Genomic DNA, 15,997 nt, shown 5'->3' with positions numbered 1-15,997 from the left:
ACACTTTGTGCGCTTTCTCCACTGCCCTTGGCCTTGATGATGCTTCATGAGTCCTTCCAGACCCACCTCTGAAGATGCAGCTCAGATATTTCTATACCCTGGAGCTTGGGTCCATTCTGCCTCCTGGGTGCATTGCATTGAAAGCCTACTGTGTGCTGGGTGTTCTAGGTGGTGGTTATTTGAGGGATGGGTGTAGGGGTGAGTAAGTACATCATGCACTTGTGTTGATAAGCAACCTGCCATCAGAATAACACCTGGAAACACCAGGAACACTCTGAGCAAGGGGTCAGTCCTGAGTGTTGTAGCCGACTGGAAGAGACTGGGAGTTTGGCGAAGCCCACGCTGTAGAGGAGAACATGCCACTCTCTGTGTCCTAGGTGTGCTTTTGGAGAGGCAGACAGGAGGGCATTGACTGTGCGAGGTACAATTTTGTAGAAAGGCCAGAAATCTGAAAGTAGGGTGTTAACAGAATGATGAAGAAATGGATCCTAGTTCAAGCACAAGGTGACGTGGGCAAAGAGGTTGACCCCATGGGGGTCAAGATTAGAAAGGCCCAGAAAGCCAAGCATGGAATTTTGTTTGGGAGAACTGGAAACCTGGGAGCCATGAAAAATTTTGTGAAAATGTCATTGAAGGGTAATTAGAAACAGTAAATTCACCCTTTTTCATCTATAGTTAGGGATTTTGACAAATGACATTGTGTACTCTCCATCAAGATCAAGGTTAACCAGTTTCACTATCCCAGAAAATCCTTTCATTTCTTGTTGTCATTTTCTCTCCCTGAGTCCTTGTGGTTTTTCTCTTTCTGGAATCATGCATAAATGGTGCTTTGGGCTTTCTAGTCTGGATTCATTCACTGAGCATGATGCATTTGAGATTCATCTATGTAGTTGCTCACATCAGTAGTTTATTGACTTTTGTTTCTGTGTAGTATTGTATTTCCCTACAGACTATTTTTACATTCACCAATTGAAGGATTTTTACTTTGCACCTAGGTTTTGGCAGAATTTTTGTTTTGTTTTTGTACCAGGGATTGAACCAGGAGGTGCTTAACCACTGAGCAACAATCCCAGCCTCACCCATCCCCACCCCCAGCACCCTTATGTTTTCTTTTTGAAAAATTTTTAAAATTTTGAGAAAGGGTCTTACTAAGTTGCTTAAGGCCTTCCTAAGTTACTGAGGCTTTGAACTTGTCACCCACTTGCCTTAGCCTCCCAAACCATTAAAGTCATGGGGAACTGTGCCCAGCCAGTTTCAGGCAGTTATAAATAAAGCTGCTACAACAACCATTGATGCATAGACATGTGGACATAAGTTTTCATTTCTGTTGGGTAAATTGTTAAGAGTGGCATTGCTGAGTCATAAGATAAACATATGGGACGTTTTAGAAAACAACTCTGTTTCTATTTTGTACCAGCAATGAATGAGAATTCCAGTTGCTCCACATCCTCACTAGCATTTGACACTGTCATTGGTCACTACTCTTTTTTGTTTTCAAATTGTAGCCTGTCTAATAAATGAGTAGTGGTATATCACTAGGGCTCCACTCTGTATTTTCCTAATGACTAATGATGTTGAGCATATTTTCGTGTCTTATAAGCCATGGGTATATTGATGGTGAAGTGTTTGCTCCAAACTTTTGCCCATTAAAAAAAAAACTGTGTTGTGTTGTTTTCTTATTGAGTTTCAGGAGTTCTCTATACTGGATTCAGATCTATGTGTTGCAAATCTTTTCTTGCAATTCATGGCTTGACATTTCATTTTCTACATCGCATCTTCTAAAGAGCAGGAGTCCTTAGTGTGCTGTTTTTCCAGCACTGAGGATCGAACCAGGGGTGCTCGACCACTGAGCTTCCTCCCCAGCATTCGTTGTTGTTCACTCTGAATGGAACCTCATGTCCTGTGGAGCAGTTTTCATTGCTTTCTTCCCCATCTGTGTCTTTATTGCTTTTTCTTTGAGCATCCACTAGGAATGATAGGAGTGGGCACCTTTGGGATTCCTATATTATGGCAATAATATAGGAATTCCTATAGTGATTCCTATATTATGGCAATCACTTAACTAAAGGCTCTTTCAGGAAGACTGGTGGGCAGCATCAGTGGGGGAGGGGAAGCTTCAGACCCCTAGGCAGCTGATCAGACAGAGGAGCCTGTCTGCTCATCACCTCCCATCCTTTTAGTCACCACCCCACCACTGCCATATGTGGTTCCCTCCCACCTGTGACTCCTGTGCTTGGCCCTTATTCCTCAGCCCTGTGGTCTGCCTGTCTTCTCCTCTCTCCAGCTTCTAGTATCATCATTGAGTTTGCCTGGCAGCCTGTTCCCTTCCTCCATCCTGTGGTTTTTCCATCCCTAGGTCAGGCCATAGTCCATTGCTCTTCCTCCTCTGCTCAGGGTGAGGCCTTCCAAGTCCAGGATCCCCAAGTCTCAAGGGACCTAAATGTGGTCTGGCCTCTAAGATTCACCAGACAGGGCTCCTTTCTATTATTGGCAGCACCAATTTAGGCACTGATCCCATGCTCCAACTTTCACTCCCACCATAATCCATTCCCTGTCTGCAACTCCTTCTAGACTCACTTGCTTGGTAGTTGGTGGCAAAGACTCTGGTGAAGACCACATAAGTTCAAATCGCAGCTCTAGAACTGAGCAGCAGGGAGACTTGGGGTATGCTACTCAGCCCCTGGTCACTCAATTTCCCTATCTGTAAAACAGGGAATTGAGGGTTAATTCATGTAAACCTCATAGAACTGTGGCTGGTACCAGAGAGTGCCGTGGGTGCTGCTGTTACATCACTACCATTCCTTCCCATGGGCATCTACACTTGTATGTGCTCAGATTAAAAGTCATACAAGTCCCAGCCTTAACATCCCAGGCCTCCACTCCACCTGTTGTACCTTCTGGGCCTTATTTCCTGAAAGAGTTGACCTTGTTCACTAGCTCCCCCTTCACTTCCAGGCCCAGCTCAGCCCAGCCCTTGCTGTCAGGATGATGCTCTCATTAATGGCCAAATCCAGCAGACATCTTCAGACTACTCTTTCTGGTCTAGACACAGCCTCTGAAACCAGAAGTTGCTGTCTCAGCACTTAACTCTCTGCATGTACCTGGGTGGTGTGAGCTGGGTTGCCTACATGGTTCCCATGATACTCTCTCTCTGCTCTTCCCTTTCCACTCCCCTTGGTGCACAGGGCCCCAGGTTGCAGCAGCTGCCCTCACCCACTGAAAGTAGGTTGGCCATGCTGTTTTCAGGGTGCTTTCCATCCCCAGTGCAGTGACGGGGCTTTGTTTCTTTGCTACTTGGTATTAAACCCAGGGGCACTTTACCACTGAGCTACATTCCCAGTCCCTGCTACTTTTTTATTATGAATCAGGGTCTCACTAAGTTGCTGAGGCTGGTCTCAAACCTGCCTTAGTTTCCCAAGTCACTGGGATTAAAGGTGTTTGCCACCATGCCTGGTTGGACAGAAGCATTTTTGATGCCCTGAAATATTTCTGATGGGGGTGCATCTCAGTGGTAGAGTGTGTGCTTAGCATGTGCAAGGCCCTGAATTCTTCAATCCCCAGCACACAGAGAAAAGACATCTGAATCAATGAGTGAACCATCAAACAGAAGAACCAAAACATTTGGGGATAGAAGGAAAGAGGAAAGGAATAGAGAGAAGAATGGTGCCCTGACCCCCCAAGATAAGGGAAAGAAGGGGAGGCAGCAGGAAGTTGTTCAGAAGATGGGGCAAGAAAAAGATGCCACTGGATTTTGGTCCTGTGGAGTGTGAGGGTGTTTGAGACACAGAATTGAAGCAAGAGTCCCAGGAGTGGAGCCAGTGAGAGAGGCTGGTCTGGGTGCCTCAGAGCTGTTGGACTCTATTTGTATGTGATAGGGTTACATGTGGGGAGAGAGAAGTATTCAAATTTACTGCTCAGTTCTTAAAAATTTAATAATTATCATTCTTTTCAGCATTGCCTCTACATTACATACAATCAATATTTTGTAGATTCATATATATATATATGAATCTAGAAAATATTGATTGTATGTAATGTAGATTCATATATATATATATATATATATAAGTTATATATATATATATAATTTAAAATTCTTTACGTTTGAAAATTCTGTAGTTTTTTAATACTCTGCCATTAATTGATTTATTTCTTCTGGTACTAGGGATTGAACCCAGGGATGCTTTACCACTGATGCTGCATCCCCAAACCTTGCTATATTTTGTTTTGAGATAGGGTGTCACTAAATTGTTGATGGCTTGCTAAGTCGTTGAGGCTGGCCTTGAACTTGTGATCCTCCATCCTTAGCCTCCCAAGTTTCTGGGATTATGTGTGCACCAGTGCACCTGGCAGCATACTAATTTCTTAAGTGCTGTGAACACCTTAAAGAGGCAGAACCTCATAGAGTACTATGATTCATGTTGTTTTTTGGACATATTTTCCAGAGCAGTTCTTTCCTTCTAGTGGAGAAGAGTGTTGAAGAACAAAGTCTTCATGTGTGGGAGAGTTGGGGGTGGATAGAGGTGCTGCTGGGACACTTGCCATTATAACAGTGTTTGCTATTTAAGCTCATGAAGTTGGGGTGAAACTCAACCTGGTCTGAGGATGAACTCAGGGGAAAGAGAAAGTAGAATAAGGGAGAGGAGAAGCCAGTCAGTGTCCAGGGAAGGACATGACCTTTGAGCTTGACCTTTCCTGCTTTGTGTACTTAAGGCCTTCAGCCCAGATTTTCCATATTTGACTAGGAAAATATGTTTTGGCAAGCCCCTCTGCTACTGATCTCCCAGATGGTGAAATTCAATGAAGGTAGATTTTTAGAAAAAATCGAGAGGTAAGAGAGTAAAGTGGGAGCATGGTGGTGACACCATCTTTGGATCATTGAGCATAGCAGCACTAGAAAGATATTAAAAGATATCTGGAAGAACATGGTGGGAGGACAGGTGTGGTCAGTTGAGATAGAGCAATGATCCTGCAAAGGGAAACAAGCTGATGAGGAGCCCTGAAAAGGCAGGAGAGGTGGGTGCTGGGTCAGCACTGTCTGGGGAAAGCTGCTCAGAAGTAGGTCGAGGGAGGTCACTCTTCCTAAGAGCCTGGAAAAGCAGGAGGCCCTGGGTTATTCTTGGTCTCCAATGTCCTTGGAGCCTCGACACAAGCCCAGGTTGAGACCTGGATTAACTGACCAACTTAGCGAGGATCACTGGGAGAGGCCCTTGCCCAGTCCTGCTGATTCTGAGCTCCTCTTCCCTTCCTCATCTCCCTCCAGCATGATAACCCATTCGATGAGGGCTGCACAAGAAACTGTTACCTCACATTATGTGCACCCTTGGGACCCAAGTGAGTTGGTGAGGTGAGGTGAAGCTGGGTCTATTTCCCTGGTCCCTGTCCCTAGCTCCCAGGCCTTAACACTCCCTGTTCCTTTCCTTTGGGGTTTTCTCCAGGCCACTCAGAGTTTCTGGGAATTTCACTCTTCCTTGGTATTGTAGGTTCTTGCCCAAGAAATGTGGTAGAGGGGAATGGCAGCCTGGATAAGGCTCCTGGATGAGAGCCCTGGGCTCTGTGCTTTCCCAGCTGAGGGGTGAGAGTGGTCAGGGAGACCAGGCCAAGGTGGGTAGTGACTTCTTGCATTTGGCCTGTTGCTTCCCAGGTACATGTCAGAGCTGTATGCCTTCAGGTGGAGCAGGGCACCACCTGGGGGCTAACACAACATCTTAAAGACCTCCTTGGGCCCAGGTCTGCAACTCAGGCACCCCCCATGGTGTGAAAAGTCTGTACCTTTACAGGAGGTGAGGAATATTGGGTGTGCTTTGAAACATGGGGGTCTTTGGGTTGCACATGTGTTGGGGGAAGCTCCACAGATTGGGATGGTCCTAAAGCTGAGTCACGTGGAGCATAAGGAGTGGGATTATGGACTTGGAGTTTGGAAGGTCCAGGTCACAGGGCTTCAGAGCACACCAAGGTGTCCCTGGATAGACAAAGACAAAGGACTGTGTCAATAACTTTCTCCTTGGGCTAGTCCCTCACCTTTTTGGGCCTCAGTTTCCTCCACTATTAATGAGGACTGAGACTAATCTTGTACTTTATGATTTTAATGAAAATTCTGTTATATATATATATATATATATATATATATATATATATATATATATGTTGTTGTTGGACATAATATCTTTATTTTATATGTTTATTTTATGTGGTGTCAGGGATCAAACCCAGAGCCTAATGCATGCTAGGCAAGCACTCTACCCATGTGCCACCACCCCAGCCCAGATTATTTTTTAAATGGAAATTTTTATTTGATGTACCATGTGAAATATTTGGAGTGGAGCATTAGGAGTGCAGTGGGGTGGGTCACCCATGGTGGCCCCATGAGCCCTTGCAGTGACGTGGTGCCTGCCCTCTTTTTTGTCCTGCCTTGGGACTTGACTGTGAGCTATGGGATGGAGGGTAGGGAGATCCCCCATGTACTGACTCTGTGTTTAGCTTCCCATCAGCCCAGTGGTATATTGGAAGGCTTCTAGAGGAGGCTTGGCCTTCCATTCACCCTTCACACAGCAATGCCAGGACATGCACCAGAAGTTCATCTCCTGAGCTCCATGTGGGGGTCTCTTGTGCCTGAGGCCTCACTCACTCTCCTGTTGAAAGTGGCAAGACTCCCACGTCTGTTATATACACATATTTTTTGGTTCTTCCTATGCCTGCTGTGCCTGTCTGTTCTAGGTTCAGAGAAGCTGTTCCCTGGGGGTTGGTGGAGGCTCTGAGGGGCTGGAACAAATCCCTCCTGGAAGGGAAGATCCTTGCTCTCTGGAGACCCAAGCTCAGGAACCAACACTGCCTGACTCTTTGACCTTGGGCAAGACATTTAGCATTTCTCTCACCCTTAAAATGTGGCAACAGTAATAATCACAATGACTGACCTGGCTGGCCTTCTGGCAAGCACTGGAGATGGGAGAACACCCACCAGCCTGGATAATACCAAATGTACCTGAAATGATTACATTAAAATAGAAAGCAAACCTATTTATTTTTAGTTCTAATAGGCTACTATATTAGTCAGAAATTACAAAGTTTTAGTTCAACATGTTTAAGTTTCAGAGGTATAAAGGTCCATATGGTAGCTACTGTTAATGTATTGCATACTTGAAAACAGAATATAGTGTTGGGTGCAGGGTACACATCTACAACCCTAGCTACTCAGGAGGCTAAGGCAGGAGAATCACAAGTTGAGGATCTACAACTGAAAGAGAATTGTTTTGTCTTAAAATAAAAAACAATAATGACATCAAAAGTCCTGGGGATGTAGGCCAATGGTAATACACCCCTCGAATCAATCTAAAGAGGTGGAAAAGCAAAGGAAAATTGACCATAAGTTTTGTGGGTTTTCTTTTTGTTGGAGATGGAGTCCCACTATGTTGGCCAGGCCAGTCTTGAACTCCTATTTCAACATCCTGAGTGCTGGAGGGCAGGTGTTCACCACCGGACTGGCTGGAAAAGAGATTGTAAACTGAGTTTGGTGGCACATGACTAATTCCAGCAACTGAGGAATCTGAGGCAACGGATCAGAAGTTTTAGGCCAGCGTCAGCAATTTAGCAAGACTCTATCTCAGAATAAAAAGGGCTGAAGATCAAGCTCAGTGGTAGGATATGGTTGGGTTCAGCCCCCCCCAGAGCTGGGAAAAAATTATATATATATATATATATATATATATATATACTCCCATTATACAGAGGACTTGGACTTTTATATATTTATATTCCATTATATAGAAGGAATTGGATATTTTAAATTTCTACTTTGGGGCTAATATGAATAAGCATGGAAACTCTCTCCTTCAGCATACTATACAAGAACTCCAGCATTGAGCCACACCACAAACCTTGCATTTAAATGCGGGTTATTTTCTCACTGTTATTGGAGTGCCCCACTTTTATCTTTTTTTCCCATTTTTTTGGGGGTGTGATAGGATTTCCTGTGATGCTCAGACTGGTCTAAAATTTGTGGGCTCAAGTGATTTTTCCTGCTGCTGCTTTCTGAGCAGGTGGGACTATAGGTACATGCCATCACACTTGGCTATATAATCTCATATTGATAAACCTTTTACATGTGATAAGAAACCCAGAAAATTTAAAAAAACAGCAATTTAGGATGACTGGGCATAGTGACATATTCCTAACATCACAGTAGCTCAGGAGGCTGAGGCAGAAGAATCATAAGTTTGAGACCAGCCTGGCCAGTTTAGCAAGACCCTAACTCAAAGTAAAAAGGGCTGGGAATGTAGCTCAGTGGTACAATTTTCTTGGCTTCAATACCCAGTACTGCCAAAACCAAATAAATGAATAAAAACATTTGGGCTGGGGTTGTGGTTCAGTAGTAGAGTGCTTGCCTAGCATACATGAAGCCCTGGGTTTGATCCTCAGCACCACACAAAAATAAATAAAATAAAGGTATTGTGTCCATCTACAACTAAAAAAGTTTGTTGTTGTTTTTTTTTTTTTAAAGAATAAACATTAAAGCTGGGCTTGGTGGAACATGCCTGTAGTTCCATCTACTCTGCAGAATGATACACAAGGATCACTTGAGTCCATGAGTTCGAGATAAACCTGGAGAAAATGGTGAAACCTTATATCTCAAAAAAACAAACTAAATATTAATAATAATAATAATAATAACAATAATAATAATAATTTATGAAGCCAAGCACAAACCTCCAGTGTCACCAAAGGAGAGAAAAGGAGAATCCTCAAGCTCTGCCAGGTGTCTTAAAGTTCTGTGACTCCAATACAGTGAAGCAGAAAAATCTAAATTTACTCCTCCTGGTAAGACATAAGACAGTGGTAAAACACTGAATCATATGGAAAGTTGTGAAGTACTCATAGATAAAAAGATTATTTCTAGAAAAATACAAGGCTAAGCTATATCATTTCTACTTTCTCCTACATCAATGCTGCTTTTTGTCAACTGTTCAGATGGCTCTTGAGCGTAATTTGGAGTCTGAGGATTACATTGATCTCATAGTTTTGTTAGAAATGGAATGGGATGTTTTACATTTTTTCCATATTTTTTATACATTATAATTAAACATGAGAGTGGGATTGACCCTTGTTTCATATTGTTACATTTACTTGGGGTTTTTGCTCCTCACTGCTTTAAATGATTTTAAGTTTAGAAAGAAAAAGTGTGGATTTATAGACATGTTTATGCTAGAAATATGTTTATTGTCAGTGGTATATAAGGAATATTTGCTATATAAATGCCCAGACCTTGAAGTAAAAACAGTTTTTTTTTCTCAAAAATTGCAAGCAAATTACATAAAAATAAACATTATAACTAAAAGGATTTATATCTCCGAATTAGAATATCAGTGGGTAAGAATAGGAATATACTGGGTTTTTAAAAATAGTTTGTTTAAAGCAGCATCAGAATGAAGTCCAGGTGTTGCAGTTGGTTGAGCGGTCCCTTTGAGATTTAGACTCCCTTTCCCCACACTGGTTCTCCTGCTTTCTCTTCCTTGTATTGTACTTTAAAAGATGCAGGATCATTTCTCTTGTTAGATTTTTAGATTTTTGTCCTTAGTGTAGATTTTTCCAATTATACCCCCCAGGATATCATTTTTATTTAATGTTTATCTGTCTCTAAAGTCTCATATCTGGTTTTTTAAAATAATGTTAATTATGCAACAATCATATGTGGTTTGAATTAATTGTATTTAGTATGTTTACATCATCACAGAGATAAAGGCTATGTTCAAAAAAGAAATAGACTTCTTTTCAAGTAATACTGATCTTGACCTTTTTTACTTTAATCTGGTATCCTTAGGAAAAGGTCAGACTTTTACCTAGAACTTTTGTGTCAACTAGTAAGTTTCATATTAAAAAGAAACAAAACATGTCAAAAATAATTCTTTTCACAGTTGCCATGGTAGGTGGCTTTATATCTCCTTTTTCCTTAGTAGGCAACCACTGAACCACATCCCCAGCCCTATTTTATATTTTATTTAGAGGCAGGGTCTCACTGAGTTCCTTAGCACCTAGCTAAATTGCTGAGGCTGGCTTTGAACTCAAGATCCTCCTGTCTCTGCCTCTTGAGCCCCTTGGATTATAAGCATATAATTACCAGGCCAGGACTCCCTTACATTTTAATAACTTTATTGAAGTAAATTATATATCATTTTAATGATCAATCAAAGGGGTCAGAACCATTTTAATGATCAATTCAGGTTTTTTAAAAAATGTATTTTTAAGGTTTCATTAAGATTATAGAGTTAATAGCTGAGCCTTATATGAATTATTATTTTTATATTACTACTACTGTCATTTTACTTAAAATGAAATCAGTTTTAAAACATTTCATTTGCTCCTCTTTTATATTATTTTTCTTTTTATCATATAAAAGTTTTCTTTGATGAATTGTTAACATTCCTTTCTCTTTCATTTTCAGAGAAGGATTGCTTCCCTTCTGGAACACCAGCAGTAAGTTGATGATTTATTTCTTATAGTTCTTGTTCTAATTAAGGTTACCAAAAACAAATCTGTTTTTATTTTGCCTTCTAATATAAGACCTAAAGAACTATTTCATATGTTTCTAAATAGTACTCAAGAATATTTATCATATACATTTATTTCATATATTTACTTTCTCATATTTCATAAAATCATCTTTACTTTTTATTTGATTATATTGGAAGCAGTGAGATTTAATCATTTAAAAATTAGCTATTGAAAAAATAACTTCTTAAAGTTTGTTTAAAAAAAAGAGACATGGTCACATATTAACCTTTGAATTTTCCTGGCTTGTCTTCCTTTGCTCCTGTGATGAATGCAGCTGAACACCAAGGGGTCAGAACCATCAGCAGTAGTAACAGAGGAAGATGATGGTGATGATGGAGAGGTGCAGCCTGTCATTGCCCCACGACCAGATCATACAAAACCAGTGAGTGACTAATGACCTGGTGTGTACATCTGTGCATGTGTGTTTCTAAAGACAGCTGTTTGTGTTTGACTTTCAGTGATAATTTCAAAAACACTTCAAGTTTAAATTTTTTACTATGAAAAAATTAATTTAAGATTAAGTTAATTTTTTTATGGAAAGGACACTCAACAAAAACTACTTTTTTGAAAAATAAAAATCTGTGGCTTCTTTAAAAGTTAGAATACTTAACTCATTCAGTTTTTTCTTTCCATGTGTTACCCCCTTTTCCAGAGGTCATCTATTTCTCTGTTTTTTTTTTTTTTTCTGTTTCATAATGTGGGTAACTCTTCTATCTAAAACTCAGATTTTCCTCTTCCCCAGATTATGTACTTTATTTCTCCTTTTGACATTTCTCTCAAAGCCTTGATGGCATTCTAAAGACAGTTGAGAGTGAAATTCCTCCCCAGCTGAGGAGAATTTCAACAGTAATGAGCTCAGAGGGAGCCAGGGAGAGAACTACTAAGGGGGCTGGACTGTGATGTGGTGGCTCCGAGGACTGTCATTGGATTCCCATCTCATGACAGATGGCTGTGTTTTCTATATTCCTTACAACTGGCTCTTTAAAGTGAAAGGGAGGGTAGGCATTATATTTGTGTAAATTATTTTTTGGAAATTAGTCATTTCAACGTTAAGATTTCTAGTCTTTTGCATTTTATCTTTTCTTTATGAAAAACATTAGTTTTAAAGTGTCCTGCTTTTTTACTATGTCATTTTACTATTTTTTTAACTTTAAAAAATATTTTTAGTTGTAGATGAACACAATACCTTTATTTTATGTATTTATTTTTTCTGTGGTGCTGAGGCAGAAGCCCAGTACCTCACACATGCTAAGCAAGCATTCTACCAATGAGCTACACTCCCAGCCCTTGTTATACTATTTTACATCTGGGCACACATAAATTTTATTCATAGACCTGCTGTTTTACTTGGTATATTTTTTTGGGGGGGGCACTGTGGATTGAACCCAGTGACACTTTTTATTTTTTTATATTAGCAGAGTCTCACTAAATTGCTTAGGGCCTCACTAAGTTGCTGAGGCTGACTTTCAACTTGGAATCCTCCTGCCTCAGTCTCTCAAGTCCCTGGGATTACAGGCATGCACTGCTGCATCCAGCTGCTGGTTTCATTTTTAAATACATTCATGCTATGGCAAAGAAAAATGTTTCACATTTTTTTCATATGTGCTTTTTTATAAGTCTTCAAGTATGACATTCTTTAGAACAACAAGAGAAATAACTTAGTTTTGATTAAAATATTAAGGAACTCTGAAAAGTGTACCAGTAAGAATATCTGAAAATATTTTTTTCAAATCTCAGGCATGAACTATATCTCTACAGATTTCCACCCAGTCTATAACTGACGCTGTTCCTGCTCCTCTTGGTGACAGGATTGTCGACAGTGGTGCCAAGTCTTCAGACAAACAGAAGAAGAATACGAATTTGACTGATGAGGAGATTATGGTGAAATTAAGTATGATATGTACATTTCATATTATTCATGAATTAACATTTCTTAAAACATTTGACCCAATTCTGGGGATAGAGCTCAGTAGCAGAGCACTTGCCTGGTGTGTACAAGGCCCTGGGTCCTTCACCAGCACTGCACACACACACACACACACACACACACACACACACACAAGACCCAATTGAATTGAAATCTATACATTCCATTTTAACTTAAGGCAGAAAGAATAACTTTCTCATAGGAGAATTGATTCAATTCAAATGTAGTGAGCAGGGAATAGTGACACATGGCTATAATCCCAGTAATTTAGGAGATGTAGGCAGAAGATTTCAAGTTCAAGGTCAGTCTGGGTAACTGAGATTCTGTCTCAAAATAAAATATAAAGGACCAGGGATATAGCTCAGGAGTAAAGTGTCCCTGGATTCAACCCCCAGTACCACCCAAAAAAGTGAAGGCAAAATATTATTCATTTTGTTTGTTATTGAATTTGAAACATATTATGCATTGATAGTGAAGTCAGTCCCTTTGGGAGCAATACTTATTTCCTGTGAGCCAATGTAAAGAGTGTGAACATGGACATAGTTGGAAACATTATCAAAGGAGGTTTGTATATATTTGCCCACCCTATAGCTTTTCAAAATAGAAACATTTAGTCATAAAATATATTCCAAGGAAAAACACATTGTCCCTGTCTCCTGAATCATTTAATATCAATGGCCTGAATCAAGCATTATAAATAATGTAAAAAGTTCCAGGAAGGGGGTAACAGTAATGGCTGATTACAAGCTTCCAGTAACTATAGTTATAAAGAACAATGTGATGTAGAAGGCTCAAGGAAAAATATTTTATAGATGGGTTGTTATAAGCATTTACATACTCAACATTTATTTGTTCTTGATTCCTCAGTATTTTTCAATATAAAGCTGCTTGAAATGTGATATCCTATAGATATTTGTATATAATAATCCTTATATTAGGAGGACTGCTGCTTTTAAAAATAAATTTAAAAGTTTAGTGTGACTATTTATTTGTGACCTTTAGTTATGACATCCCGTCTTTATGCCCATAGCTTCTTGGCTTGAACCTTAGTAGCTAACTTGAGATTGAGTACCTACATAAGATTATTTATGTGAGTTTCCTTGACATGTCGCGGTCTTCTTTTATCTTGAGTAAGTGAAATTTTAATGTGATTTTCTTATATTTTGACTTACTGGACATAAGAATTCACACTAGGATTTCATACCCAATCTCCTAATTTTACCATTTCTTGGTCATTACTTTGAACAATTCTAAAATAGATAAATTGATTATTCCATAGTAGAGTAATATTTGCAATAGTAGGTGGTTTCCTAAATTTATTGAAAGAAGATATCCTGAAATAGTCTGAAAAGTCAGTTAGGATTATTCCTTTGGCTGTCATTTATTTATTTATTTATTTATTTTTTTAAAAAATATTTATTTTTTTTTAAGTTATTGGCGGACACAACATCTTTGTTTGTATGTGGTGCTGAGGATCGAACCCGGGCTGCACGCATGCCAGGCGAGCGCGCTACCGCTTGAGCCACATCCCCAGCCCCTGTCATTTATTTATTATTACTGATAGCTGTTTCATAATTTATCATTAGTGTATAATACATGCAGTGGAGAAAAAAAGTAGAGTGAGGAATTTCCCATGAATTTCCAAGTTCTTGTTTGTTTTTGGTCCTAGGGATTGAACCCAGGGGTGCTTTACCACTGAGCTATACCCCAATTCTTTTCATTTCTTTTTTGTTTTGAGACAGGGTCTCACTGAGTTTCCAAGACTGGTCTCCAGCTTGTGATTCTTTTGCCTCAGCTCCTGGATATTTGGGATTACAAGCATGTGCCACCATACCCTGCTGGAATTGCCATTTGGAAAGCTGTGCATCCTGAGAATCCGCTTAATTCTCAGGCAGACTAGAACAATTGATTATTCTGAAATAGCAGTGTTACTTAGAATAGCAAAAAGTGGAAACAACCCAATTACCTGTCACCTGATGAACAGTAGAATATTATTTGGCCATAAAAAGGAAGGAAGCTCTGATACATGTACAACATTGATCCTTGAATGTATTCTACTAAGGAAAATAGGTCATACAGCAGAGGGAATTGGATTTTTACATATTCTTTCCCTAATGCTTTTTGCCCCATTGCCAAATATTCCAGTTCAAGTAAGCAGTTAAAGTAGTTTTGACAGTAGATCTAGTTAGAACACTTTCCAGAGCCATTTTCAAAACCCTTTTGTTTCATGTATTCATTCAGCCAATATTGAATTTAGTCCCTGCCTTGTGCTAGGCACTGTTCAACTTGCTGCCTAGAGAACACACAAAAATTTCTGCCCTTATAGAACCTACATTCTAGTATAAGGAGAGACACAAGAAGGGAAATAAGAATGCTACATTAAGCAATGGACTCTTTAAGTGATGGACTGGCAGAGAGAGAATGTCAGGGGACTGTTTTCAAAAGGGTCCTTATAGAGGGCTTCACTGAGGTGACATTTGGACACAGGATGTGAGAGTGGTGCTTATTTACCTAGGGAAGAGCATGACAAGCCAAAGAAATGACAAGTCCAAAAGCCCTGAGGCAGGAATGTTCCTAGTGCAGTGAAAGATCTTGAAGGGCTTTTAGCAGAGTCACAGTGCACTGAGCAAGTAGTAGGTGGTGAGGTTCAGTGAGTGAGACCCTGTGTAGTGCTTTGTGGGGATTCTGGTTTCCACTCTAAGATGGGGAAACCAAGTTTTGAGCAGAGGCATGGTCTTACTTAAATATACAGAGGCTCACTCTGGTCAATTTGTTCAGAAGAGATTCTTAAGGAAGGCCAAGGCAGAAGCAGAAAGACCAATTAGGAAGCTGTTGCTATAATTCAGGCGAGAAATGACAGTAATGTAGACAAGTATGGTATCAGTGGAGGTGATAAAAAACATAGATTCTGGATTTATTTTGAAAGGAGCATCTATGTAAAGAAGAGCTGAGGAGAGTTCCAAGAGTTATGGCCTAATAATTGGAATGATGAACTTGAAGTGTCCCTTAGTTGAGATGGGAAGGACTGCAAGAAGGGTAAAGCGATTGGGGTGATAATTTGGTGGTAATTTGTAGACATGGCCTTACTTTGCATCTACAAATCACACTGCTTCTGAATTATTATAGAGCTGAGAGTGTTAGCTAAAAAGTGTAGGTGTTTATTAGTCAGCTGTAGCTGTTTATTAATGAACAACATTTTAACTTGTTTTTAGCCATGTTAAAGTTAAGACACTTAGTAAGATGTTCAAGTGGATATGTTGGTGAGGCTGTTGGGTAATGCAAGTCTGGGATCCAGGTTAGAGAGATAAAATTGAAGCTCCATAGCTACAGATGTTTCCTAAGCTGCAAGACAAGATGAAGTCACAGAGTCAAGTCAGAATAGATGGACAAAAATATACACACCAAATCAAACCATGATACACTGGATAGAGGATTATAGGCTGGTGGGTTTTTCCCTTTCAACCGTTCAAAATTTCACTGTATTCTCTTTCTAGCATATTTTAGAAGTCCACTAAAATTGATATT

The 15,997-nt window shown here is 39.9% G+C and overlaps 1 protein-coding gene across 1 annotated transcript in view; it reads left to right on the top strand.

The window, feature by feature from the left end:
• The window catches only part of LOC113178722 (serine/threonine-protein kinase PAK 3-like), a 132,221-nt gene that overhangs the window by 54,382 nt on the left and 61,842 nt on the right, over positions 1 to 15,997 (top strand). The window contains 5 exon segments of the mRNA XM_077795512.1: positions 8,710 to 8,797; positions 8,800 to 8,814; positions 10,436 to 10,467; positions 10,820 to 10,927; positions 12,304 to 12,436. Of these exon segments, the coding sequence (XP_077651638.1) occupies positions 8,710 to 8,797; positions 8,800 to 8,814; positions 10,436 to 10,467; positions 10,820 to 10,927; positions 12,304 to 12,436 (376 nt within the window).

Source organism: Urocitellus parryii, chromosome 2, assembly GCF_045843805.1.
Source record: "Urocitellus parryii isolate mUroPar1 chromosome 2, mUroPar1.hap1, whole genome shotgun sequence".
In the NCBI taxonomy this organism is placed as follows: domain Eukaryota; kingdom Metazoa; phylum Chordata; class Mammalia; order Rodentia; family Sciuridae; genus Urocitellus; species Urocitellus parryii.
The sequence above is the reverse complement of the archived record's forward strand: the minus strand, read 5'-3'. Positions and strand labels throughout refer to the sequence as shown.